Source organism: Phodopus roborovskii, unplaced genomic scaffold (assembly GCF_943737965.1).
Source record: "Phodopus roborovskii unplaced genomic scaffold, PHOROB, whole genome shotgun sequence".
Taxonomy (NCBI): Eukaryota; Metazoa; Chordata; class Mammalia; order Rodentia; family Cricetidae; genus Phodopus; species Phodopus roborovskii.
The window spans coordinates 4,652,408-4,679,683 of record NW_026125052.1 but is presented as its reverse complement, the minus strand read 5'-3'; the positions used below and the strand labels follow the sequence as shown (position 1 = coordinate 4,679,683).

Here is a 27,276-nt window from a genome sequence, read left to right as displayed (position 1 = left end):
CCCCTTGATAAGTGATCCGCTCTTTCCACTAGCACTTAAACACAAGCTCTCACCTGGAACTACAAGAGCAGTACCGTGTTCTGCTGAACCATCCCTTCAGCCCCTTGCTTCTTGTTTGTTTATAGAAAGGTCTCACTAAGTACCCTGGCTGGCTTGGAACTTACTCTGTAGACAAAGGTGACCTTGAACTACAGAAATCTACCTGCATCTGCCTCCCAAGTGCTGGCATTAAAGGCGTGTGCCACCGTGGCCAGATCAGTCTAAAGATACAACTCAGAATGCTTGCGTAGGACACACAAAACCCAGCACCAAATAAAACAGGATGTGATGATGCATGCATATCATCCCAGGTCTCCAGAGGCAGAAGCAAGAGAGTCAGAAGTTGAAGGTCATCTTCCCCAACAAAGCAACTTTGAAGCCAAGCTAAGCTACCCACTACGTAAGTCCCCCTCTTAGGGCTGGGAGGAGACAATTTCACACTATACAGCCTTAATGCAGAGCGGCTTTAAACTCACTGTGTAGGCCAAGCTGACCTCAAACTCTCTGAAATCCTCTGGCCTCAGCTTCCTCAATAGTGGTATTACAAATGCATACCATCGCATTGGTTGGGTGTTGTAGGAAGAATAGCTATTAGAATGAACAGCTGTTTTTAGAGCTACTTTGACCTTGAAGAATCCTTGTGGAAAACAGTGATTGTTTTGCTGAAGAGACATTGTAGCCGTCCCATGACCTTGGTTACAAGACCCTAGGCCGAACCTTCCTGATGCCACATAGGCCTTAAAGTTTCATGTTGGAACGGACTGCCGTCTCCTTTCTTCAACAGATCCACGTGACATGATGCATCCTGACAGTTGGGGCTGGGTATTCCTGTAATGTGGTTCTTTACCTTGTAGATGTCTGTCTTCTCTCTTCATCTTCACGTGGTCTTTCCCCTGTGAATAAAGATACGTGTGTTTTCGTCTCGGATGAGAACACAGTCATGTTGAGTAAGATGCTCATTTCAACTCCACTGCTGCTGTAGAGACTGTCTCCAAATGCAGTCACCTGCTCAGGGAGTCGGGGTTAGAATGTCAACATATAAACAAGAGAGAGATAGGTAGGCATTGGACAGGAAGAGCCGAACACTCCCATCAGCCAGCTGGTCCATGTTTCCCCTCTGCCGCTCACTCTTCACCTTGCCTACACTGCAGGAACCAGGAACCCCGGCTTCTGTGGACTGCACAGACCAGCCCCTGCTCCCTGCTTCCAGCTAGATTCTAGTTGATTGTGAAGTAGAAGGCATTGGAAGGAAGGAGAGTGGAGCTGGGCTCTCCTCACACTCCAAGGACATCGGTCACAGCCTCCCCTGAGCCACTATATAAAACTGTCCCTCTGACCTGGCTCAGCTTGTTGAACTGTGTTCTTGACATTAGCCTTGGGATCCAGTCCACATACCTATCCCACCTAGTTTCCCTGTGTTCTACCAACATCTATGTAAATAGCACCCTTGGGTAAGAGTACATGGGATGGGGCTGGAAAGATGGCTCAGAAGTTAAGAACATTAACCGATCTTCCAGAGGACCCAGGTTCAATTCCCAGCACCCACAAGGGGATCTGATATCCTCACACAGGCACTCATGCAGGCAAAACACCAATGCTCATAAACGTAAATAAACTATTAAAAAAAAAAGAAGTGCATGGAAATTTGTGAGACAAAAAGAACAGTGAAGGTGCCAGCTTGTTGGTAAAATCATGAAAACTGCTAGCTTCATGTGCTAGAGATTTGGGATCAAGGAATAAATAGGTAATTCTTCATTTAAATATTTAAAAATTATGAGGAGTACATATGTCATGTAAACACCAAAGATTGAACTCAGGTGCCCCAGCTTGCTGGCAAGTGCCCTTACCCACTGAGCCCTAGCAATTGCTTTAAATGGGAGGAAAAATTAGTATGTATTTAAATGGGGGAGGGAAAATAGTATGTATTCATACATAGTATAATAATTATATGTCGGGCGGTGGTTGCCTGTGCCTTTATCCCCAGCACTTAGGAAGCAGAGGCAGGTGGATCTCCGTGAGTTTGAAGCCAACCTGGTTTACAGAGTGAGTTCCAGGACAGCCAGGGTTACACAGAGAAATCCTGTCTTGAAAACAAAAAATTTATAGGGTTACACTTCTGGACTATATAGTGTGTTCCAGGCTAGTTTAGACTACATAGAGACCCTGCTCAACACACACACACACACACACACACACACACACACACACGCACGCACGCACGCACGCACGCACGCACGCACACACAGGAAATCTCTCAGCACTTGGAAGGTGGAGACAGGATGATCTCAAGTTTAGGCTAGTCTGGGCTACAGAGTGAGATCCTGTTGAAAGACAAAAAAGTGAAGTTAAGGAACCCCCCCCACTTGAAATAAAGGACAGTCTGACCTGGAATTTGCTAACTTCCCCCTCACAAGGCCCTGAGATAGCAGGATACCAAGAATTCACACTGCCCCTCCTTCCCATGAGTCAGCAGGTGGTAAATAGGGTCCTTAAGAAACAAAGAGATAGCTGCAACTCCGGATTGCCCAGACAAGATTAATTAGCACACCCCCGAGGCCCTAAGGTCTCTTGACCCTAACAGCGAGATCATCCAGCCTCCAAGGGTCACATACTCAATGGTCAGAAGGTCCCATCCCCTCCCTAAGCTTGTGGGGTTTGCCTTTAAAAACACCTGTGCCCGGGGAATGGGGCTTCTCTCTGGCCTGCGCGCTGAGGGAGCCCATTTGCGCAAAGGATTCCTGTTCATTAAAGCCTCTTGCGTGTTGCAGCAATTGGACTGGACATTGAGTTCTTGGGGGTACCGACAGAAACTGGGAGACTCCTCATTCTGAGGGTCTTACACTGTCTTGGAGCAGGGTACAGTGAACATAACTGATGATGATTTCTGATGACTCCACACTTAGGAGCAGAGCGTACCACAGTTAAATCACATCTAACAATTCCCAAGACATGGTTACAAGCTGCCCCAGCTTCCCTCCACTAACAGTTGGCCACCCTCCTAAAGGAGACCCCAGCACAAACAAAAGAGAGATCAACACTTCGTGTCCATAATTGCCCTGGAGGTCTGTGTGACTTTGGGTCTTTTCCACAACCAGAGAAACAGGAGTGAGCTGAGCCTGGGCAGCCACCTGGTGGAGTTTATGCTAATTAGAATCATTCTGAGGGGTTTCACAGATCACCAAAGACCAGACCCCTTCAGGGCTTGTGAATCTGGGGGAAGCCTCTAGGGAGTTTGAGAAAGGCAGATTCTGATTAGGTTGGTCTGGAGTAGGGCCCTGAACTGCATTTCTAACAAGCTTCTGGGTTGATTGGCAGCCAATCTGCTAGTCTGCAAATAGGGTAAACAACTTTCTCAAATTTACATTGAAAGTTTGAATAGACGTGCCTGGTTCTTGCTTTGAGAGTTTTGCCTCTAGGCCACACTTTGAATGACAAGATAGGCTTGTGCAGTGTCTGTGCTGAGCTTCACAAATGCTCACACTAGGGTCCCTGGAACAATCTCCTTGTCATGATTTGTTTTTCTTTCTTTAGTGATCCTGAGACCTGGGATCTAGTACTGTGAGGCCTTGAGTTCCATCCCCAAGCATAACAGTAAGATAAATAAATAGGATATTAAATACAAAGAACAGTGACTCTTTGCTTTCTATAAATGACACCTGCTAGGTGTGGTGGTTGAATGCCTTTAACCCAAATACTTGGGAGACAGGGGCAGGCGGATCTCTGTGAGTTTGAGACCAGCTTGGTCTACAGAGTGAGTTCCAGGCGAGCCAAACCTACATAGTGAGATCTTCTCTCCAACAAAATAAAACAAACAAACAAAAATATCTAGAAGTCCCCCAGGCACAGCAGGGCTTGTTTTATGAGTCCTGAAGTTCGTATAGCTTTAGCAACATTTTCTCCAAATGTGGCTATATGCACAAACTCCCTGCGGTCTACTCCCTGTGGTCTGTATGGTCTAAAGCCAAAGGTGTTCTCTTGGCCTCCTGCAAAAAATGGTATTTCATCTTTCGGTGATCAGTGGCTGTCATTTCTACAAAATGACCACCTGGTGGCAGTAGGTTTACACAGACCCTTTTCATCCACCCGCATCTCCAGAAAGTTCCAGCTTTCCCCTCTCAGGCCCAGATCACTAATCCAGCAAATGAATCTACACTGTGGTAATGGGCAATAAGGACTCTGCGAGCTTTTCTCTCAATAGCAGGCTTGCCATTTGATGCACATGCTAGGAGGTTGTTTTTAAACCCAGACAAAGAATATTAGTGGAGGAGTTCTGGACACGCCTAGGGATCACGGGTGTCCCTGGGAGGTGTTTGTGAGTAGGCAGGCCCTTTCTGTTGTTCACAAATTGTATCCATGGCGGGAGACTGGTTCTCCTCACCTGTCATCCACCTGTTCCCAACAGGTAGCCTAGCATATAGGCATCGATTCTGGAATCCTACTGCTTGCATTCAAATCCAGGGACTAACATTTACTAAAGATGGCTATCATATACAGAGCTCAACTTCATCTCTGTACCTTCCTGTGCCTCCATTCCCTGGTGTGTAAAAATTGGAGGAATACTGATTTCATGTCATCATAGCTGGGTTAGGTACAATAAAACAAACAAAGCACCCCAGAAGAGTGACTGGCACACAGAGAACTCTTAGTAAAAGCTATCATCTTCATCCCACACCTACCTGTCTCTTTTGTTCTTCAGAACAAATCCTCTGACCACTATCCCCAACTCCCAAGCAAGTGCTTCCAGGGAACTAGGAGACAGAAGCTGGGATTCCAGCATGATAACCAAGCCTCCATGATTTTCTTGTAAGTTGGAGCCAATGCCCAGGGATACCAAAATGTATGAAGGGGCAAGGGCACTGGCAGGATCAGACTCCAAAAAGCCTGGCTGCGTTTTTACAGAAATCTTTGAACATTTACCTTGTGGCTTCCAGGAGTTTAACATGTAGAAATGAGCATGGTGTATAAGGCCTGCTGGTCAGGTGCAGGCTGTTTCTACTTCCGAGTCCAGTCTTCCTCATTAACCTGGTGATGGCTGTCCCACCCCACTCCCCCTGTGGGGCATTATAATCACCCTTCGGTCTCAACTTACACTAATAGGCAAAATGGCACATGGCTCTAAGAACTCCATATGGTAGAATTACCAAAGATTTTACAATCCAATTCCCAGGCTAAGTTGCAAACCACATACAAGAGGACACATGCATTCTAAAGGGCAAATCTCAGACCTAGAGTTTCTTAAGCTACAATGTTCATACAAGTCACTTTGATGAATTGTTAAAATGTGTTATACAATTCTGAAGCTTTGGGAGCTGTCTTCCTTTTTAAACTATGTTTACTTATTATAATTGTGTGTCTATACACATGCATGCGCCCATGCACTTGGAGGTCAGACGAGAACTTTCAGGAGTTGGCTCTCTCTTTCCACAGTGAGTTGTGGGGATCAAACTCAGATTGCCAGGCTTGGCAGCCAATACCTTTACTTACTGAGCTCACTGGTCCAGAGCTGTGGTTCTCAAACTTGAAGATGGATTAGAGTCATTTTCAGGGTTGTGACAATGCCTTCCAGTTGTAACTTAGGTAGATATTGTAGAGCATTTCTACCAAGCTCCCAGGGGGTGGTGGCTGCTGGTACATGGAACACACTTTGAGGCAAGGCAGCCTGGGGCCCCTTCGCTAGCTTAACTCAGCCCTAATTCTATGATCCTGGTAGATCACTTAAACTTAGGTCATTTCTTTACCTGTGAAGTGGGTATTGGGCGAGATCAACTCCACCCATGAAACACCCGGCTGACAGCCTGGAGCCCTGGATCTGACTCGATTGCAAACTTGACTCTCCTTGGGCACTTTGAAAACAAAACCCATAGTTGTTGATTTCATTGGTCTGGAGTACTGAGCATAGGAATTGTGAAAAAGCATTTGAGGAAGAGCAGCCTAACACCATGGCTCCCAAACTCCCATGTGCCTCAGGAACCACAGATTGCTTGGTTACACCCCTAACTTCTGATGCAGAAGGTCTGAAATGGAGCACTTCATTTTTAAAATTTTAATTTAAAAGTATGCACATACATGTGTGTGTGAGAGAGAAAGATGTCAGAAGTGAGCATCAGATCTACTGGTGCTAGAGTTACAGGCAGTTAGGTGTAGGTGCTGGGAATTGAACTCCGTCCTTACACAGGAGCTGTACGTGCTTAGCCACTGTGTCTGCTCTCTAGCCATGAGAACAAGCAATCCTATAAGGTCACAGGAAGTCTGACAGCTTCCCTTCGGTACCAGGATATTGCTGAATAACTGGCCTAAGTCATTCTTAGTTTGCCTAGCATACCATGCCAGCTGTCTCAGGGATACCACCATACCAGCCTACCTGTATCTGCTGGGCTCAAGGGAGGATCCTGGCAGAAGGGCATGGGGGACAGATGTTTTTAACCTAGCATGGAAAAGTGAAATTGAGGGAAAGAGGGACACCCTTGGCGGGATGACCCTAAGCCCAGGACAAGAAAGACGAGTTGTTAAATGCCACAAGGAAGCCTTTAGCCCCACACAAGGAAGAATTTTAACCTTGAGAATTGCCTGCTCTGAAGAGGGCATCTGTTTCCTCTTTTAGTAGCCAGCCTGTCCCTATCTGTATAAGGGTGCAAGGGAGTCTAGCTGAGTTGGGGGAGATACTTCTAGAGGAAGATGATTGCGTTCCCTCTCAAGTGCGAAGTGCACGCCTCTGGGATGCACAACTGGGAAGCTCCAGTGGACCCGACGTCATCGTTAATCCAGGAGCTTTGGGTTTAATGCAGGGAGGCGTGGTGTGTTGCTTTCCCGACAGGCTGGGTTTCTCAACCCTGTTTGCTCGCCTATCAGCAAGCGTTTTTTTTTTTTTTTTTTTTTGGCGAGGCAAAGAGGAAGGAAGGAGGAGCGGCGCTAGACAAAGCCAGCAGTTCGCACAGGCAGCAGGTGTCACCTCCTGAGGCGGTGTGCAGGCTGCCTGAGTCCTATGGACCCTAGAAACAACCCTGAGGATTAACCCGGGAGGGGGTGGGGGTGGGAGTGGGGAATGCAAGGCAGGTGGCCCAAGGATTTGGCACTTCTCCAGAGGCCAAACCCTATGCCCTGCGAAGGGAAAAAGAGGGAGGGTTCAGCCCACGCCGCCAGCCACATCAGAGCACCAAGAGAACACCAAGTCTTTATTACCGGAATTCCTATGAAACAGCTCCAAGGGAGGGGGAGAAAAAAAACCACACACAGGAGGTAAAAAATAACAAAGTGACACACACAGACTTAGAGCTTTCCCTTCGTGCGCCTGGCCCTGGCGCACAGAAGGCCCAGACGCGTCTGGAGCATAGTCTAGCCGCCCCAGGCTCATGGGGGTGGGGTGGGGAGCCGTCCTTCTCTCCAGGGGTCACAGGACTGGCTAGGTGCCAGCGTGGTCCCCCCCCACCCCCACTCTGCACTGCGCACGCTTCCAAACTTGGTCACTCGTGTGTGCACCGCTCTCTTGTGCTCTGGGAGGCACGACCGGGAGGGGTTGAGGCGTTTGTAGTCTGATTTCCACCACGCTCCCATTTCCTACCAGTCCCTAGCATCCCCTCCCCTCTACCCAAGCATCGGATCCCACTCTCAACCAGGGGCCCCGCGCCTGCCCAGGCTTCCCAGCTCTCTCTAAGGATTAACGAGTCCCTAGATCACCGGCCGGCCGAGTGAGCCACAGTTGCGGCCTCTATCCATCCCCTTGGCAGTGGTTGGTGAGCGGCCCTAGAATCGCCTCTGTTCTTCAGATCACCTCTGTGTGTGAGGCAAGTTCCTGCCCTAGGTGCCCCCCTCCCCCAGCGCCCTGCCCCAAGCTGGTAGCCTCTGCAACTTAGACTTCAGTCGGGCACCTTCTCAGTTGGGGTCACCCTCACCCCGAAACTCCAGCACCTTTCTGCCTTACAAAACAGCAGGACCAGTCCAGCCCCTGAAGGGCCCCACTGTGATGCAAGTCAAGAACCAGCTTCTGCCTTCAGCCAAACTAAAGACCAGGCCTATAGAGAATCCTCCAGCTCCGGGGGTCACTCTCCCCATCCCTGCTGGGTCAAGGCGAGGCTGCTGGAGGTGACAGCCAGCCCTTAATAGAAGCAGCCCTGTGAGGTGGACCCGGCAGGACCAACCACAGTGTCCAGAGTTCAGTGCAGGTCAGGGCCAAGGGTCAGCAGTTCTGGCCAAGGCTGAGGTGTAGGAGGTCTTTGCAAAGAAAGGCCACAGGGGTAGGGGGATGGTGTAGATCAGGCCCTCTGCGGCAGGAGAGATGGGTAAGAGAAGCCAGAAAGCCCTGTTCAGCCCCAAAGAGCCTCCGGATGGGTCTTTTTCACCAGTTCTTTAACTGATCCTCTCTCTCTCTCTCTCTCTCTCTCTCTCTCTCTCTCTCTCTCTCTCTCTCTCTCTCTCTCTTTCAGGAGTGGTGGCTCCTGAATTTTCTGCTCTTCCCATAGACTACAAAGCAAGTTGTGGCTGGCTGCTGTCTCTAAGGCTCCAAGTCCCTCCTCCACTCACAAGCAACTCTGAAAGTTCCGTCAGTCCTGTGGAAAGTGGCAGTGGCTGGGCTGGACTGTGGCCGAAGAAGCCTGGGCCGTGCTATGGTATGGTATGCAAGCACCGTCTGTCTCAGCTGCAGCTGGAGGGCAGTGGTGCGTCTCTCTGGCTGCCTCCACTGGCCAGAGCATCTCTGGCCAGGCGACGATGCAGCTGGCACCTGGCACCTGGGAGTAGGGAAAACGAGTGACATTTTCATCACAGGAGCTTCCGGGTCTTTCTCTGACACTGGTTCCTGGAGACTACGAGGCACCTCCTCCTTTCTCCATTGGTTCTAGATCATCCTGGAACTCTGCTTCGGATCCCGCCCACTGCTCAACCACAGGATCCTAGCATGGGGTGGAGGAATGGGGTGGAAAGGAGGCTCCGCATGGGAGGCCTTACAGGGGGGGGGCTCCACCCACTATTCTGTGTCCCGCTAGTAGCTTACTCAGGGGGACCTGAGTAAGGGGATCTGAAGGGCAGGAAAGTAATCCCAGGCTAGAATTTGGTGAGCCTCAGACACCAGGCTGAGTTCATAAGACTTCTGCTCAAAAGCACGGGAGAAGCGGGACCACAGTGATGTTTGGCGATGGCATTAACAGGTGGGTCAACGAGATAAATCTGTCTAGGCTGCGATGAGAAAAGCAAGAAGGAAGAAGGAAGCAGGGAGGAGAGAATGGCTTGCAGCGAACTGACTGAAGGCAGAGCGACAAATAGGTATTGAGGGAGAGGTAGGAAAGCCATTGCCTATGGAAGGGAGCACCAGAGTGCACACTAGGGCCTGAACTGAAGGTGACCTTGGTTCGGCCCCTTCCTGGAGACTGCCACTTTGCAGTAGATGCAGGAGGATCTCGGTTTTTACAGTGGGGAGCTGAGAGGGAAAAAGCCAGAAGACTCAAAAGTGATGAGTAAGGTCTGAGATGGGGTGGCTTGGGGTAGTACTCCTTTCTCCTGGGGACCAGTGGGATGGAGGAAAGGGTAACAGTAGGGGTGTTTCCTTAGCTCTCCTACATGGGTAGGAAGCTGGGGGGCAGCTCTGTGGGTGAGGAAAGCACGGGGATCATGGAGAGAGCTGAAGACGGGGATGACAAGAGGGGTGTGTGTGTGTGTGGTACCTGCATTTGCTGGCTCTGCCCTCTGCGGCCTAGGGTATCTCACTGCCACAGCTACCATAAGAGGGGCATCTGTTCCTCCATGGTTGGAAACAGGGCCAGACCAGCCACACAACAGCTCAAGAATGCCTAGTAGATGCTGAGCACTGGGAATAGGACAGCAATTGGGCAAGCAAAGCAGGTAGGTGGGCGGGGAGCTCCTCATGGGGGGGTGAGGCACCTGAAGAGGGACAGGCATACAGGTGTGCCTAGTTTCTGCAGGAGATGCTGGCATTTTCTATGTACATTCCACCCCCAGAAGAGTAGACAGGGGTAGGAGGAAAGGTGGGCCAGCCCTGAGGCTCCAGACAGAAGCATCCACGGGGGGTGGAGTGTCTATTTCTAGATCCCTGATCATCCAACCTAAGCTGGGGACTGAAGACAATTCTGCATGTGCTTGACCACGATGTTTCTTTCTTACACTACCCTCTTAATATTCACTGTGTGTCCTGGAATGTCTTTTCAATGGGGCTGCAAATTATTCAAGGTTTAAAGCTGATTTGGCTTTCTTGTGCAGGGTATCTGTGATGATGATGATGACGAGACTATGATGATAATGATGATTCATTCAGGCAGGTGTGGTTATTGTTTGTCAAATGAATAAATAACCAAATTCTTTTGTTGTTGTTTTTGACACTGGGTTTCTCTGTGTAGCTCTAACTGCCCTAGAACTTGCTTTGTAGACCATGCTAGCCTCGAATCCACAGAGGTCTGCCTGCCTCTGCCTCCCAAGTACTGGGATCAAAGGCATGCACCACCACCACCCAGCAGTAACCAATTTTTTAAAAGTACAAAAGCCAGGTCTGATACAGTAAGTCTGTAATCCCAGAACTTGGGAAGTGGAGACAGGAGGGTCTGAAGTTCAAAGCCAGTCTCATCCATATAGCCAGTGAATTCAAGGGTAGTGGGGTTACATAAAACTGTATTAAAAGTGTGTGTGTGTGTCTGTGTGTGTGTGTGTGTGTGCACGTATGCACACACACACACACACACACACACACAGGTTTGCAGGGGGAAACCATGTGCAATGCCACAAGAGAAATAAGCCAGGATCAGTGTCACTGTGATGTCAGTCACAGCCCAGCACCTCTGGATCCTTGGGAGGACACATGGTGCGTGGTGGGCCTTTGCCCAAGCTGCCCCTGGAAGCTGTGGCCCCAAGCCTTACCTCTTACTGTCCTTCTCTTAGGGCCTCTTCCACCCCAGGCACCTCCTGCCGCCTTCCCCGGAAGTCTTCATCTGAAAGGCAAAGGGACGCTACCTCATCTTCCACCCTGCACAACCTCACTTGGACCTGTCTCCAGGCTGGGCAGGGGCGCTGCCTCAACCATCCCTTTGCTTGGGTCCTGATGCCCAGGTAGCAGTATGTGGGTGTGGTGAGAGAGGCAAAGGCAGTCAGGTACTGTCTTAACTCTACCATCGAGCTCTGTCTGAGGCCTTGGACAAGTCTACCTTGGTTTCTCATCTGTCAAATGGGATAGGGATGATGGAATATCTAAAAGACCTCTAAGGCCTTCTAGTCCTTGTATCTGGTGTCTTCTGACCACCCTTTTTCTTTCTTTTCCTTTCTTTCTTTCTTTTTTTTTTTTTTTTTTTTTTTTTTTGAGACAGGGTTTCTCTGTATCCCTGGCTGTCTTGCACCTCACTCTGTAGACCAAGCTGGCATTGAACTCTCAGAAACCCGCTCGCCTCTGCCTTTTGAGTGAAGGAACTAAAGGTGTGCCCAGCCATCACCACCTGGCTAAACTGAAGCTTTCTAACTTGAGATTGTCCGTGTATGAGGCAGCCTCATTCCCTAGAGAACACTCTCTAGAAGCAGTGCCTGGCATGCTGGGCACCCTTTTAGGGATGACAGGAAGAGAGTAGTATTGTGTGCAGCACATGACAAGCATACACATTTCTGTGGGCTACCTGCCTGCCAACAGTCAACATGTCCCCCAGGCTGAGTGTCCCCTTGTTGAACATTAAACACTAAGGACCTCCTCTTGAAGGCTCACCCATCACAAGCAAGTCAAAGCTCAAGGTCCCCCACCCTGCCTCACCATAAGCATGGCCCTCCACATCATCTAGGAGGTTGGCTGTTGATGCAGCAGCTCCCAGCCTGTGAAGACTATTCAGGAAAACTAGCCCAGAGACAAATGGGAACTGTCATAGTTCATCCAGTCTGCCTGTGCTCCATCCACCAACCTCAAGAGGCTTCTATCATCCCTTCTGTCCACAAGCTGCCTAACACTCCCCCATCCAGGCCCCCCTCCTGGGGTCAACCAAGCAGCTAGCCAGCCCCCAGCCCCCTTACTCTGCCCCCATCTCTAGGGACAGAGAGAGTGACTTTTCTCCCTGCTCGTCTTTGGCTACTCAACTTTCAATATCCTGAACTCCCTTGGCTAAGCACGGATGGGAGCTTAGGTATGAAAAGAAGAAAACATCTTTTCACTTGAAGGACCAAATGTGAGAAAGCAGGTCTCCAGAGACAAGGCTTCAGGGGACCTGGGGGTCAGTTCAACTAGCAAAATTCGGGAACGATTTGCTGACTTCAACAGGAGGACCACTGTCACAGGAAGCATAAGGAAGACAGTGTCCGAGGAGCTGCCGACAGGATGTCCTGGGTTTGCAAAGCAAGGAAGGGAGGCTGCAGAGCCAGATCCCAAGAAGTTCCAGCTTCAGGGGGTCCAGCCGGGATCTCCATCCATCACCCTTCCTAGTGCTCACCACCCCAACCCAGTGCTGAGCAGAAGGATACGACTGAAGCTTCGGCAAGTGTTTCCTCTTTGACTTCCTCATTTTGGTCTTCTCGGAGAAGGCTCGGGCGAGTTCAAACAGCTTCCTACGAGTAGCTGGGGCAGAGAGACTTGTGAGCCCTTCGTGCTCCGGGGACAGTCGGAGCATCAAATGGCTTCCCGCCAGGTTTGGGGGCAGCCAGGGCAGCACCAGGCCCCTTGGGCGGGGAATGGGAAGAGGAAAGTGAACTGCAGACACCAGTGCCACCTAGGGAGCAAGTGTGCATCCCAGGTCGGCCTGCAGGGGCAGCACAGGCCATCGCTAGCCAAGTACACAGCCTGTCTCCAGTCCAAGATCCGGGTATTCCTTCCCGACCGAGAGGCGAGAGAGGCACAGATCTTGGCTTTCTTTCTGGTCCCTCCCCAGCCACCTCCACAGTTGGTCCTAGGATTTCCATGACTCATCGGAAATTTCCCCGAAATAAAACCTTGAAAGGATCCCGGCCTCCTTCCCACTGCTTACGGGTCTGTGAGATTGGAAAGAGGAGAATGACAAGAACTGGACAGTGAGAAGAGGTCCCCTGCCCCAAAATGTCTCCCATCCCCACAAAAAGTGGACCCAGCTGGTGCCTCCCGTCTCCACCAAGCCCTCGCGTCACAGACAACGTGAACACCGACACGCATTATTTTTCTGCAGACAGCTGGCTGGCTCAAGAGGATTTAAACTTAATTTGTCTCCAGACTCAGCAGTAGAATAAAGTAAGGCAGGAAGGCTGAGGGAGCTAGCCTGTGATTAAAATGTCACCCAAGTTCACCAAGAGTCAACAACATTAAAAATCCTCAAGGGTGGGACCTCCTCTCTCAAGAGGCCACACGTCCTGCCTCAGGAGAGCTGGGACGGGGAGGTGACAGGAGCAGGACTCACATTTTCCCATGTGTTTCAACTTGTCCCTGAATAAGGCATCTTCTGACACAGTGGGGTTGGTATCACTGGTTCCTGGAAGGAGGAGACACCTGCTGAGGGACTAGGCCCATTGGGTCTCTGAGATCCCACTAAGAGAGAGAATGAGCAGCTGCCATGGGCCCAGGGAAATAGACGAGATGGCGCTCCTCCATGGTTGTTTAGGCCTGTCCTTACAGTGGACGTGCGGGCTTCTTCCCTAACCACTGGGAATTTAAGGCAAGTTGCAAGAGTACTTCCTCCTTGCAAGATGCATTTTCCTCTTCTGAGCCAATGGGGGGCAATCTTAAGAGCTGCTGCACCTGTGGGGAGCCGGCTGGCACAGGATTTCAACTTCTGTGAACAATCCCATATTCTCAAAGTCACGCTGGTAGTTTGCAATGAACTGGGTGGGGAGATTTACATCCGGGAAATCCCTAGAGACTGCACCCAGAGCAGAGCAGACTGTTAACCATTTGCCAGCACATCAAGACGCTCTGTGCATCCCAGCTCCGGTGAACTGAAGCAGAAAGGACACAGAGCTAAGAATGCCGGAGCGACCTTGTCCTCCTTCCCGGTTCAGCCTCTCCATTCTTCCCTTCCAGATGCTGAACAGGAACAAGAGCAGCGCTCAGCCAAGAGTCAGAACCCTGTGAGCTGCCGGGAGGGAGCCTCCTAACTCATTCCACTGCATGCCTCTCTCACCACCCTGGGTCACCTTGCCTGCTAGGTTCCCTTTGAGTCACTCTGATCCAGCTCAGCAGCCCTGGTGTCCCTCATTAATTTGGGATCAAGGACAAGAAGCTCTGTGAAAACTCCCAGATGAACATCTGGTGGGGCCTAAGCTCCTGGCCTCTTGCTTATGATTCAGTTCCACGGGATTGTCTTTCTCTGAGCTGGGATTAGCGAGGCGCCTTACCCTTCTGCTCCTGCCTTTCCAGCTCAGCTCTGGGATAGAGGCTCTGCTCCTAGAAAAACTACTGAGCCTTTCTATGTATGTATGAGGGCAGGGACAGGTCAGGGATCCAGAGTCCGGGGGGGGGGGGCGAGTACAAAAGCAAGGCCTCTGATCACACTCCCAATCTCACGCAGCTATAGTCCGTGCATCCTAGCAGTCCTGTTGCCCAACCCTCTGGTCTCTCAATGCCACTGCTGCTGGCACTGGAGGGAAGCCAAGAAATGAGCTCGGGGGCAGTTATATTAGGGACTGCAAACTAGGATTCTCTGGCCCTCCTGAGGCGGTGTCGAACCACCTAGCATTCAATGCTCACAACTTAATTTTCCTCACCTATGACAGGGCATGCCCCTGAGCAGGTAGTCCTCAGCTACTTAAGTGAATGAATGAGCCCTTCCCAGATGAATTTCACCCTCTTCTCCTCCATGCACTGAATACAGTCAATGTGTGTGTGTTGCCTTTGCATGTTTGCTATTAGGCATTAAGCCTCATTGGGCCAAACCTCCCCAGACTCTGAGGCCTTCCTACTCTCAGTTGCTATTAAGGGACATTACACGGTTCAGCGTGTCCTCTGGTAGCCCAAGATCCAGAAATAGTTGGGAGGTCAGCCAGCCTGTAGTAACCTACAGCTCCTAAGACAGCAAGAAGCGAGGGCCACTTACTGTAGGGGGGTATCTCATCCCACAGGAGGCCTCCCTTCTGGCCTGCTGAGGGGCCTCATCTTCCCACCCTTGGTTTGTTTCCTCACCCTACCCCCAAACTCTCAAAATTGAAGGTAAAGTTGGAGTGTGGGCCCACTGAGCCCATCAAGTTCTCTCTCAGGCGAGCAAGTTTACCTGGGGCAGAGGAGGAAAGGCCTAAGTCACTTCCGACAGCCACATTGCTGGATTTGGATTTCTGGGATTCATACTTCAATCGGTCTGGAAAAGGAGATGGTTTCTATCAGAGAAGTGAGCTCCAGGGCACCTGGGGGGTACATTGGAGGCTGCTGGAGGCTGAGCCCCCTGAAACAAACCTAAGTACATGCATGCACACAGGAGTGTCGGTCTGCCAGCTCTTGAAGAACGTGTGACAACAGAGACCTGATAAGCATCTTGCAATATTGGAATGTCAGAACTAGCAGCTTCTGGAGAGTCCAAGCCTACTTTATTCTACTGTTTTAGGGTTTTGATATGGAGCCCAGGCTCTCTTGGAACTCATGGCTCTCCTGCCTCAGCCTCCTTCATGCTGGGGTTGCAGGTAGGAAGCTGCATGCCCAGCCAGTCCTCGTTTGTGTCTCCTATGGGTCTGCTCCCTCCATCCCAACACCCTGGCAGTACAATTTTCTCTGTCCTTTCCAAACACATGAGACTCCCTTTCTACCCTTCACCCTACTCTCCTCCCTCCCCGGCTCTCTTGGATCTTTACAAGACCACCTCTGCAGCCCTGCCTCCAAACCCTATCTCAAAAGGAAAGGCATCCAGGATGGGGAGCAGGGTAACCCATCCATAGTTGATGCAAATACCGGGCTCTACCCTCTTCCATTCAGGAAGGCTCCCATCCTGGAGCCAGTTACCTTGTTCCCAGGGTTCAAGACCTGATACCTCTGCCTTGTGGCTAGAGGATGGTGGAAAAGGCAATATTCCTTCCCATCACCCAAGCCAAGGCTAATGCAGGGCAAAGGAGAAGACCCCAGTGGACACATCCCTCTTCCTCTGAGTTCCCAAGTGTTCCCAAATCCCCACTGGCTGAATGCTGTAGCTCCTGCATTACCCAGGAGGGCTATGCTCATGCAGCTTAGAAAGCATCTAACATGTTGGCCTCCGACACAACCCTCTCCTAAGGCCCGATGCTACTGCCCGTATCATTCTCTTCTTTCACAGTGAGACGCGGTGCCCACCTCTCTCCAGGGCGAGGAGAAAGTCACGGTTGCGCTGTAACTCCTTCATGAACTCTTCGTTCTGCAGGAACAGGGCAATTCTCTCATCCTCCAGGTACTGCTTCCAGCGGCTGTCCTGGTCGCAGGCACCAGGTCCTGGCACTGGAACTGGGCCTCTCTCTCCACCCGTAGGCTTGGAGCCCCCGGGGTGACCCTGAGGAAGAGTGAGCATACAGTCACCTATTTAAATCCACGTATACCTGTCTATGCATGTGTGCTTTCCCAGAGTCCTCCATCCACGTGCTGTAGTCCTCTCCTCCCAACAGGACCCAGTCATTGGCCAAAATTCACTGGAACAACTCAAAACTGTATCCTCAGCAAAAGCAGGAAAGACATCAAAAGGGCTTTTCCTTCCAACCTAGGGCCACCTCATTCCATCTTCTGGAACCTAAATTCTGAGAAGTAATTTGCAAACAGCTCAACCACCTTTCCCAAGAACTCCCAGTCTCACCCCACCAGCATACCCCACCAGCAGGGGCACCTTAGAGTATGCCACCATCTGAAAGAAGCTTCTGGGAGAGGAAGGAGCAGCCCTGAACCCCACCATTAGCTACCCGATTTCCCTCCCTGCAGCCAGAGAGTATTCTCGGGCAGCCACTTTCCCTGGGCCCAACAGGAACCATCGGGCCGGTTGAGAAGCAAGGCCCTGGGTTCATCACTCTTTCCTTATAAACTCTATTCAATGAAGCAGCTCAACCTGGGCTCAGAAACCTGGCTGCCACTGAGTGCGTAGCCCAGATAAGTAAGACGCTGGACAGGCAGGAAGGCATGGAGGCTTGAGGGCAGCCAGTTACCTGAATGCTGTCCATCTGCTGGGGCAGGATTCGGAGAAAATCATCAGGAAGGTTGCCCAGCAGGGGTGGGTTCCAGTTCCTGTAGCGACTCTGGCTTGTGGGTTGTCCAGAGCCCAGGACATCAACCCTGGGGGGAGGGAGGTAAGGAGAGCACGGAGCAGTCAGGCCTAGCCACAGCTCTGTCATAGGTCCTCAGGTAGATAGACGACAGTGGTCTTACTGAGAGCATCCTGTGCCCACACTGCCTTCAGACAAAGGTACAGAGTATATTCTGCTGGATGGGGGAAACGGCATACCAAGAAGGAAAGCCATCAGGCCAGGAGCAGCGGGGACCTCTCCCTCTCCTTAGTCGGCTGCTTAACTCCTCAGCCTTGGCCTTGGGCTGCTTTCCTGTCACTCAGTGCCTCTGGTGCAAATGTCAGTGTTGTGGATTTAGATTCAGCCTTTATGGGTGTCCCCTATAGATGGGGGCGGGGGAGTGTCATCATATGCTTCTGTGCTTGTGTCCCTAACAGCTGGCACAGTGCTGGACTGTTAAGTAGCAGATATGGCCCCCGCTCCACCCTGTCCTTGGTTTGTTGGGGGAAGGGGGCTCCCAAGATTCCTGGACAATAAAGCAGATCTGAGCTCCCATTCTGGCTCAGCTACAGCCAGCAAAGGGTGGGGGAACACTGCAAGACCCTGTTCATGCCCCTGATGCTGTCATCAAATCTAGACCCTGCTGACCTCCTGCCAAGGTAATGGGTGCCCTCCTATCTCTCCCCCCCCCCCCATGAGCTGCAGCTTGAACTGCTGGAAGCCAAGGTTAGATTGTTGTTTCCAAGGTCTCTTCTCAGGCAAGGTGTGCCTGTGCCAGGTGGCCAGGGCTGGAGAGGAAGAAGGGCCTGGCTACTCTGACCCCAAGCTCCATCTCCAGGCCGGGCCTGAAGGAAACCTGGAGCTGGGCCAGGAACTCCACAACTCCTCAGCAGCCTGCTGCGTGGCAACCGCAGGACACGTGTCCTGCTGAATCAGGGAAATGACACATGGAGAAGGCAGGCGGCTGGGGGTGGTGGGGGCCATGCTGGGCTCAGCCTGGCTTTGATTTGGCCTCCAGCTTCAGGAATCCCTCCGCCCCCTCACTGGAGGGGAGCTTTTCCGTCTGCTGCTAACTTGTGGAAATAACTTCCTTTCCTTTTCTATTTTGGGCCGGCGGCCCGGTGGGTACGAGGGGAGGGCGGGGGCAGCAGCAGACGGATAACCAGCTGCTAAGTGCTAGGGGGAGCTCGACTGGCAGCTTGGAGACGCACAGGGATCCTCAGAGAGGCGCCTGTAGGGGAACCCAGGACACACATTCCTAGGCCAGGTTTCCTTCACTATGCTCTGCCACTTATGTCCCTGTCCCAAATTCTGTTTTTCTTCGAAGGCCCATCTGTCAGTCCCACAGACACCACTTCCAGCCATAATGGGAGAAGGCTTATCCAGGCTTCATTTGGGATGAGGTCGTCACCCCAACTGGAATGGCTGCAGAGGGAGATATCAAACTCTGACCAAGACCCTCTAACCATTGTGTTTCTTGGATACCCATGGGATGGGAACTGACAGTAGGGAGAGCGCCTTTTCTTCTGGGGTTTCCCTGGCTTCTGGGCAGGGGTCCTGGAGAGAGGACCCAGCTGAACCTTCTCCAAGCCCTGGGATGAAGTCACCCTCAGCTGCAGGGGGCCTGCCCCTCGAGGCAGCCCAGCAACTCCATTGTGGTTAGAAAGGAATGTCAAAAATGAGCTGTGAGGCAAAAGTTCCGAGGCTGCAATTTCAACACAGAAACAGCAGGTGGCCTGTGCGGAGGGGTCTCCTGGGGCTCTGAGACTCAGAGGAAGGAAAAGACTAACCATGGGGGTGGAGGGGAGAACAACCCACACACTTAACCACAGGGTGTTGGACCTGGATGGGAAGGATTTCAGGTGTTTTTTTGTTTTGTTTTGTTTTGTTTTTTTGTTTTTGTTTTTGCTTTTTCGAGACAGGGTTTTTCTGTGTAGCCCTGGCTGTCCTGGAACTGGCTCTGTATACCAGGCTGGCCTTGAACTCACAGATCCACCTGAGGTGGAGCAAGCCTTTAATCCTAGCACTCCGGAGGCAGAGACAGGTAGATCTCTGTGAGTTTGAGGCCAGCCCCGTCTACTGAACCCCCCAAAGCTACAGAGAAATCCTGTCTGAGAAAAACAAAACAAACACAAAAAGCCAAAGTGTGCACCACCACCACCAGGCTCCAGAAGGGGTCTTAGGTAGAGTGTGGACATGCTGCAGTCTAACTCTGCCCTATGGCCAGGCTCTTCTCAGGGACATAATAACAGAAGGGGACCAGACCACTACTCCCCTCTCAAATCTAACCTTCAGCAGCTGAAGATTTTTTGCATACCCATCTACCAGTCCCCTGCTGTAGTACAGCCTCACAGAGCCTTCTGTAGTCTCAGGGTAAGGCGTGTGCTCCTTGGAAGTTTCCCAGAGCCCTATGACCTGTGCTCCGTTCCACTCAACTCTGATGCACTGTCCTTGCGGGCGCTTCCCAGGGATGGTTCCCTCTCCCTGTCTCCAGGCCTTTGCACATGCCATTTCCTCTGCCTGGAACATGTTCCTGTCTTCAGCTGCACTAGACTAATGCTAAGATGTATGAACTTAAGGCCATGTCTTAACCCCATGTTTGTGGATCCCCTAAATTCTGATCTACAGAGGACAAACAACACACACAAATAAATAAATGTAATTGAAAATATGTAGTTACTTTGGAATAAAGGCCTGCAGTGTCCCCACAGGCTTGTATGTTCGAGCACCTGGTCTGCAGCTGGTAGCACTGCTTTGGGAAGTTATAGGTTCTCTACAGCTGGGGTCTAGATGGCAGATCACTAGGGGCAGGCTTGGAAGGTTACATCTGCCTCTGGCTCTGGGCCAGTTCTCTCTGCTTCCTGGTGCCCGATGATGTGAAGACCTACAGCCCTGCCCTCTTGCTGACAGGGTAGCTCTCCCACGCCTTCCCTGCCTTCATGGGCTAAAATCCCTCTCAAACCATGAGCCAACATATATCTTCCCTCTCTGAACTCCTTCAAGGGTTCTGTCACAGCAACACGCGTGAAATACAGGGCACTAAAAACAACAAACCGGAAGTCAAAGGGAAACCACTGACCCCTGAGCTGCCAGTCTCCGTAAGCTGCCAGTCTCACACCGGTGCCCACCTCCCAGCCTGCATCCCAGGTACCCCGGTGATAGGTCCCAGCTCTCTCTTGTCCCTGACTCAGTGGGTGACCTCTGTCCTGCCCAGCTAACTTTCCAGACTCTCAGCTCCTTGAGCTGATTTCTCAGCCGGGAGGTGATGACATAACCTCAAAGTCAGATGACCTGGGGTTCACACCCCAGCTCTTAGCCTTGGGGACAGCAGTGAAACTCTCTGAGGCTCAGCATTTTCATCCGTGAAATGGGCGACAGTAGTGCTTTCTACTTAAGTCCCTGGGTAAAGAACCACAGCAGCCCCTGGCATTTAAAGGGTACTTGGCGAATGGCTGCTGTTCTTACCGGCTCTCCAAATTCCCCACTACCACTGTTCTGGAGTTCCTAAGATGCTAGGTAGAATGGGGGAATCACTAAGGCAGGTCCCCATTGTATCAGCCCCTCCCACCCAGGCTGTCATTCTAAGAAACAGCAGCTTCCAGGACAAAGTGACCCCACCTAGGCTCCAGCATCCACCAAACACAGAGCCTGGAAAAGCCAACACCTCACATACGATGGACACTCCTGGCAGCTGGCTTTGTTTTAAGCTTCCAAATAACAAGAGTCTCGAAGCTAAGACAAGTCTCTGGGGACCTTGCAGTCCACTCTCCTGACTCTAGTCATCAAACTAGTCCAGAAAAAGACACATCTGCACATTGCTTAAAAATCTCAACATCACTAGCCCAGGGGTGACACGGTCATCCTACTGGTGACTGACGGCGACCTGGGGTGCTGGGAGGGATTCTGAGGTTCGTCTCCCTCAGCAGGAGACAGCACAATGATTAATTACTACTGTGTCCATGCGCTGGGGAAGGGAAGGGACAGAACAATATTTCATGAGCTCGTCTTCCGACTCTGCCTCTCCCTTGATTACACATTCTAAGAAGCTGGAGGCTGTACCATAATTAATTAACTGTGTCCCTTAGGCATACGCTGCTATGCCCAACCTTTTACATGGGACCCAAACTCAGGGGTCTCCATGTTTGTTCTTAAAGGTACTTGACACGCAGCCATCTCCCTGGCCTACTACTTTATTTTTATTAGGATAGTTTCTCACTTAACCTGGAACCTACTGATTGGCTGAATCAGCTAGTCACTGAACTCCAGGGATCTGCCTGTCTGAAACTCCAGCTTTAGTGTTACTGTGCCCAGCTTTTATATGTAGAGGGCTAGGGATTTGAACCCAGGCCTTGGTACACAAGCACTTTGCCTACTGAGCCACTTCCCCAGCCCTCAGTGCTCCTTGGTGTCTAGATGGCATGTACCTTGCCACAGCAGAAGTTTGCAGTTGGTAGAACAATCCCTTGTGGGGGAAGCCAATTTCCCACTGTGCTTTATACAACCCCAACTCCTGTCTTCCTCTCTGTCTACTGTGCTCTGAGACCAAATGGATTCTCACCGGGGAGGTGGAGTTGGAGGAGCCATTGGGTAAGGCCTGTCGAACACGTGCATGTGGTAAGCTGGTGGTGAGTACACGGGCGGGGGTTCTTCCTCAGAGCTCTCCGGCTCCAAGGTCCTTTCCAAGACCTAAATCAGAGATAACAAAGAGATACAGAGCAGTAATTATTGATGATGATATTAATAATCCATCCTTGAGGTGCAGTGCCATTCAGATGAGATCAAGTACTGGCAAGGACCTGAACTGAGTTTTGTGCACGGCTGCTGGAAGTCACTCCTTTGCAATGCCAGCATCATGAATACACTAACAGGTGGCTCCCAAGGCCTCTCAGTTATACTCAGCAAAGAGGATAACACATGGCCCCAAAGGATTGTTCATGGCAGCAACACCTACCCAGGCAATGCTTAAGAGCAGCAAACTGAAGAGACAGGGAGAGTGGGTGAGGATGGGGAGCTGAGAACTCTGGGGCACATCAGGTGGTATGTGCATCCTGTGAAACCTCCCTGGATTGCACACGAGATCAGTGTCCTCTGTATAGCTGTACTAGCCTCTGATGATGACATCATCCAAGCCCTCCTCCCATGTACTTTCATTACCTACCATCTTAACCCTACCAGTCTAGTGAGTGAAATCCCATTGTACAAGGATGGGGAAGTTCAGGCCCGAGGGTGTTTTATTTGTTTTTGTGGTGCCTGGGATTGAACTCAGAGCTTAAAACTCATGAGGCAAATGCTCTACCACTCAGCTACAGCCCAACTCTTTTTACCTTGAATTTTGAAATAGGGTCTCACTAAGTTGCTCTGGCTCGCCTTGAACCTGTTTCATTACTTCTCCTGGAGAGGTGTGAACAAGAGAGGATGCCAACAACAGGCCAAAGAAGCAATCCCACCTCACCCCCAACAGCTGTGTCATCACAAGGCCCAGTCCTGGGCAGGTAATGACGCCCTGACAGCTTCATGGGGTCCCTGATTCAGTTAGCCTCTTGTGTTCTCCAGCATCTCTGCCTACCTGCACCCAGAGCAGAAATGCACACAGCTAGTATAGGAGGGCGTGGCTAAAATCGAAGGGGATGTTTCCCTAATGACCCCCCTTCTGTGAGGGAATAGGCCCAAGCTTGCTGAAGGGCTGGTGTGAGCTGCCCTAAGATGGTAACAGCCATGTCACCTCCGAGGACAGCAGTCCAGGACACTGATACTTCTGGTCCTCCTGGTTCAGATGACAGGCCCTGGGAGGCTGAGTCTGGTTAGATTGGAATCTTTCGACATGGACCATGGCCTCCACAGTCACATCCTTCCCTCAGGCAGCCTGAACACCCAGGTGAGATGCTCAGGGTGGACACCCTAGCTGCCCACTGCCCCTTCTCTTCACCCAGGAGGCAGAGAGCAGAGCAGAGAAATGTCCAGCATGGGGTGAAGGCTGAGTTCCTAGTACCCAGTGGGTATGAATCTGCCCCCAGACGCATCTGCACAGATCCCTGTCACACACCTCGCCCCACCCTGCCTTCTTCCTCAGAGACCAAAGAACCTGGAAAGAGACTCCCCCAGCCCCACTTGAACTCTTTCAGGGTGGAAGTCGCCCCTAAAGCTGTGTCTCTGTTTCTGCCAGTCCAGGTTCCACTGACACATCTGAGCTCTAGCCCAGCGGTACCCAGCACAGGCAGGCTGGCGGGGATGTCCTGGTAGTGAGCACGCACAGGCCCTGGTGGTGAGCGAGCAAGCACAGGCCTTGGTAGTGCGCATGCTCACACACTGCAGAGCTCAGCGCCAACCTGAGCCAAGGAGGCTCCCGCCCTGGAATGCAGCGCTCTTTCCTGTGAGGCGGAAAGTATTTAAACAGATGCTTCTGCAGAAAAAGAAGAATGAGGCCGCCCTGCTGGCCAGGCTCACTCCACATCCCACCAGGAAGGAGAGGGAAGCCAGTGGGAAGGAATGGTGCGCAGAGTGGGCACCTGGCCCTGGGTGACCCCGTTACCTCACACAGGAGGTGCTCAGCAAAATCCCAGGGTGCCCAGAGGACTCTATGCTGCTTCCCGCTGCCCGCATGCCCCCGCCCTCGTTTCCCAAAGCCCTTGGTTCTGAGGGATAGGGTCCAGGCTAAGCTTGGTCTGGTGGGAGGGAAAGTTCCGCGGATTTCCTTTGCACTTTGGCAGGGTTGCGCCCAGACTCAAGGACACCAGGGTGCAGCTTTCTGCCTGGAGCAGCAAACCCAGCCTCTAGAGAGGAATGCTTCTATAGTGGAGAGAAGGCAGGCCAGCTCCAGAAAGGAGATCTGTAGTCCCAGAGAAGGGACCCCAGCATCTTCCTGCCCTCCCCCTTCATCTTTCTGGCCACAAGGAGCTTATTCTGGCTCTAAAGGTGCTGGAGGTTCTGTGGCTTCTTGGCCTAACTCACTGTGGGTGATGGATGCCTGCCAGGTATTCCTGAGGTGGGGAGGGAGGCAGGGTCTGGACCATTTATCTGACAGGAGCTGTTTCTCTGTGACAAGGATACCCCTTGGGCCAGCCCACCATCCATCAGTCTCTAGAGAGGGGCCTTTCTCCAGTCAGCAGTTATTGTCATTCTTACTGCTGCTCATAAATTTCCTGTAGCACTTTGCGCTGGCTCAGGAGCTGCCTGAGGATGGGCCCAGGCAGGGCTCCAAAGGTGGGGGCTGGGAGAGAGTCGGGCAGAGCTTACTTGAAGGGGATCAACTGGGACTGTGGACTGCTTGGGAACAGAAGTGCAGCACAGGATGGATGCCTGGAGCTGAGAAAGGCTTGCAGGGACTTGTGATGTCACAGGCACTGTGGGCAAAGCAGGAACAGCCCCTCCTGCCAGACCATCAGAATCAACAGGACCACAGAGAGTCAAAGCATGCAGGGAACTTCCCAGCTCACACTAAAGGAATTTACCTGCACGTACACACATGCACACATACTCACACCTCTGGGTTTTCCAGTGTTCTCTCCACTGACTAATCCAGGCAAGTCAAAGGGGTGCATGACAGAGGGAAAGATGACAGAAAGCTACACAAAGACAGCATCAACAGGGCTGGGGAGGTGGCTCAGTCAGTAAAGGGCTTGCCACACACAAGCTGGGGGACTTGAGTTCAGTACACAGCACCTGTGTAAAAAGCTGGGCTGGTATCACACACTAGTAATGCCAGGGCAGGGGATGTGGAGACAGTTATTATCCCTGGAGCTCCTCAGCCAGCCAGCCTTGCCTAAGTAGAGAGAGATGGCCTCCCAGAGCAAGGTAGCTGGCTCCTGAGGAATAACACTCCCAACTGATCTCTGGCTTACACACACACTCATACACACAAACTCATGCATTCATGCACACTCATGTACACAAACACACACACACACACACACGTAACATCTACTCATTGCAAACCTTCACCTTGTACCTGCCGTCTGCCCAGAGAGAACATTCCACACTGTCACAAGTCATTGTTACCCACACAGCTTCTCTTCCATGGAGCCAGAATCCTAGAAGCACTCACCAAGGAAAAAAGGAAGGGGGAGGTAGGAGGAGCAAGAAGGCAGGCCCTGAAATCAAATCTGATCCAGAGTTCTCATGTAAACAAGGGTAACTGTCCTCATCAAGTTTAAGAAACAGAATGGATGGATTTCTGAAGCTGCTGAGACACCCAGTGAGCACAGTCTGGACTCTGGAAAGAGTGGAATTAAGCGGGGCCTGGTGGAGCACACTCATCATCCCAGCTACTGGAGAAGCTGAGGCAGGAGGATGGAAGAAAGTGCAAGGTCTGCCCAGACTACCGAGTAACCACAGGATTTAGGCTGCATAGGGAGATCCTATGTAAACGAGGGCTGGGGTGTGGCCCTGCCATAGAGGGCTTGCTCCACATGTAAGAGGCCCTGGGTTAAACCCCTAGTATTGAAAAGGAAAGAGTGGAGTTTGTCCCTGTCTTCTGGTCCCTGTCTCATCCATGGCTCTTGCACTAATTGCATGCCTCACCCTTTGCCCTGAGAACCACATGCCCTTTTAGGCTGGGGGTTGGCTGGGCACAGAGCTCCTGAACAGGGCCTCAGAACCACTCCAACAGCGGGCTTTGACTCACTGTGGCTGGCCATGCCTCACCCTGGGAATGGCTCCTTGCTTTTGTGGCTGGAGCCCCACACTGCAACCATCCTGTCTGTAGAGACAGGGGTTAAGAAGACTCACTCCTGTGCTTCATCTGTCCACAGAGATGCCTGGCGGGAATGTACCCTCTTCTGAGTGGAGGGTATGGCCAACCTTACTGCTCTCTCGCCCTCTCTCTGGCACTGGGGCTGGTTCACCTTCTTTCTCTGCTCTTGGTATGGGTCTCTGCTTTGCTTGTGCCTTTCCTACTCTGGTTTAACCTCTGTCTTCAATCCACACTAGCCTGTGAGCTCCAAAAGCACTGCCTGATTTGGCTGGCAAAAGTGATACTCTGTCACTCGAGAGTTTTTCTTGAAAAAAATGCCAGGCTTGGAATTGAGGGGTCAGATGTTGGAGTGGGGCTTATGTACCTACGTTTTAAACAAGCACCCTAGTCTGTGGTCTTGTCCTATCTATCCCTAACATACCACTGAATGAGTGCTTGCTTATGGGTGTTTGTTGAATGATTGCATGATTGCTACTCGTAATATAGGTCATTGCCTGATCAAAAGTTTCTCAGAGGGAAAGAGATGCTTGCTGGTTAGAAGCCAGGCACCCTCCAGGGCGGGGAGGAGCTGGGGGTCAGGGGCAACCAGAGTCTCTAAGAGAGACCAGACCACCATTAGTGGTGAATTGTCTGACCGTGCCTCTACCTCTGGTGGGATGCTGTCCTCTGAGTCTGAGCTGTCCTCATAGGCACTGCCACCACCTGCCTCCAGGTTCATCTGCAACAGCTGGTCGATGGTGGCATCCACTGCGCCGCTATTGGCACGCAGCACGCACTCAATGATGTCGTAGTCCATGTTGGGGAACATCGTCTTGAAGTCGTCCATAGCCTGGTTGAACTCGAGGCGGCGCACCTGGCGGGCCGGCCGGCTGTTGTTGAGTTCCTGAGGGGCTGCGCTGCCGGCCCCGGCCCCGGCCCCGGCCCCGGCCCCCGCCCCCGCCCCCGCCCCCGGCCCCGGCCCCGGCCCCGCGAGCCCCGGTGGCCCCGCCACCGCCGCTGCCGCTGCCGCTGCTGCTCCTGCGAAAAAGGCTGGTCATCTTGTTGAGCGGCTGCAGAATGTTTCTGACAAACCAAGGAGCCACCAGCCCGGAGTCCCTCTGTCAGTCACTTGCTTGCTTGGCGGGTTAAGAAGACTCACTCCTGTGTTTCGTCTGTCCACAGGGATGCCTGGCGGGAATGTACAGCCCAGGCTAGGGGACAGGGGCTGGGGTGGTGGCGGCATGCGGACCTTGACCAAGCTGTGACTGTACTATAGATCATCCACATCCTTGAGTCATCCTGCCACCACAGGGGGCTTCGAAGAATTGACGCTGTCACCTGAAATGAGAGGACAGAGTCAGAAGCAGAAGCAAGCAAACTTGAACTCTTTGGTGATGGGCTGTTGGGAAACGAGGTGACACCTACCCAGCCTAGGGAGACCTGTTTCTCTCTATTCTCTCTCCAGCTGTAATATCTAG

The 27,276-nt window shown here is 51.8% G+C and overlaps 1 protein-coding gene across 1 annotated transcript; it reads right to left on the bottom strand.

Moving 5' to 3' along the window:
* Positions 1-10,866: 10,866 nt before the first annotated feature.
* Cuedc1 (CUE domain containing 1) lies at positions 10,867-26,890 on the bottom strand. The gene is made up of 10 exons (XM_051191740.1): positions 26,754-26,890; positions 26,466-26,710; positions 21,689-21,816; positions 17,053-17,179; positions 16,220-16,412; positions 15,177-15,260; positions 13,371-13,442; positions 12,469-12,562; positions 11,771-11,829; positions 10,867-10,967 (listed from the first exon to the last, which is right to left on the bottom strand). Exons 1-10 carry the CDS (start codon positions 26,854-26,856, stop codon positions 10,900-10,902), a joined length of 1,173 nt encoding a protein of 390 aa, XP_051047697.1. The 5' UTR covers positions 26,857-26,890; the 3' UTR covers positions 10,867-10,899.
* Between the last annotated feature and the right edge of the window lie 386 nt (positions 26,891-27,276).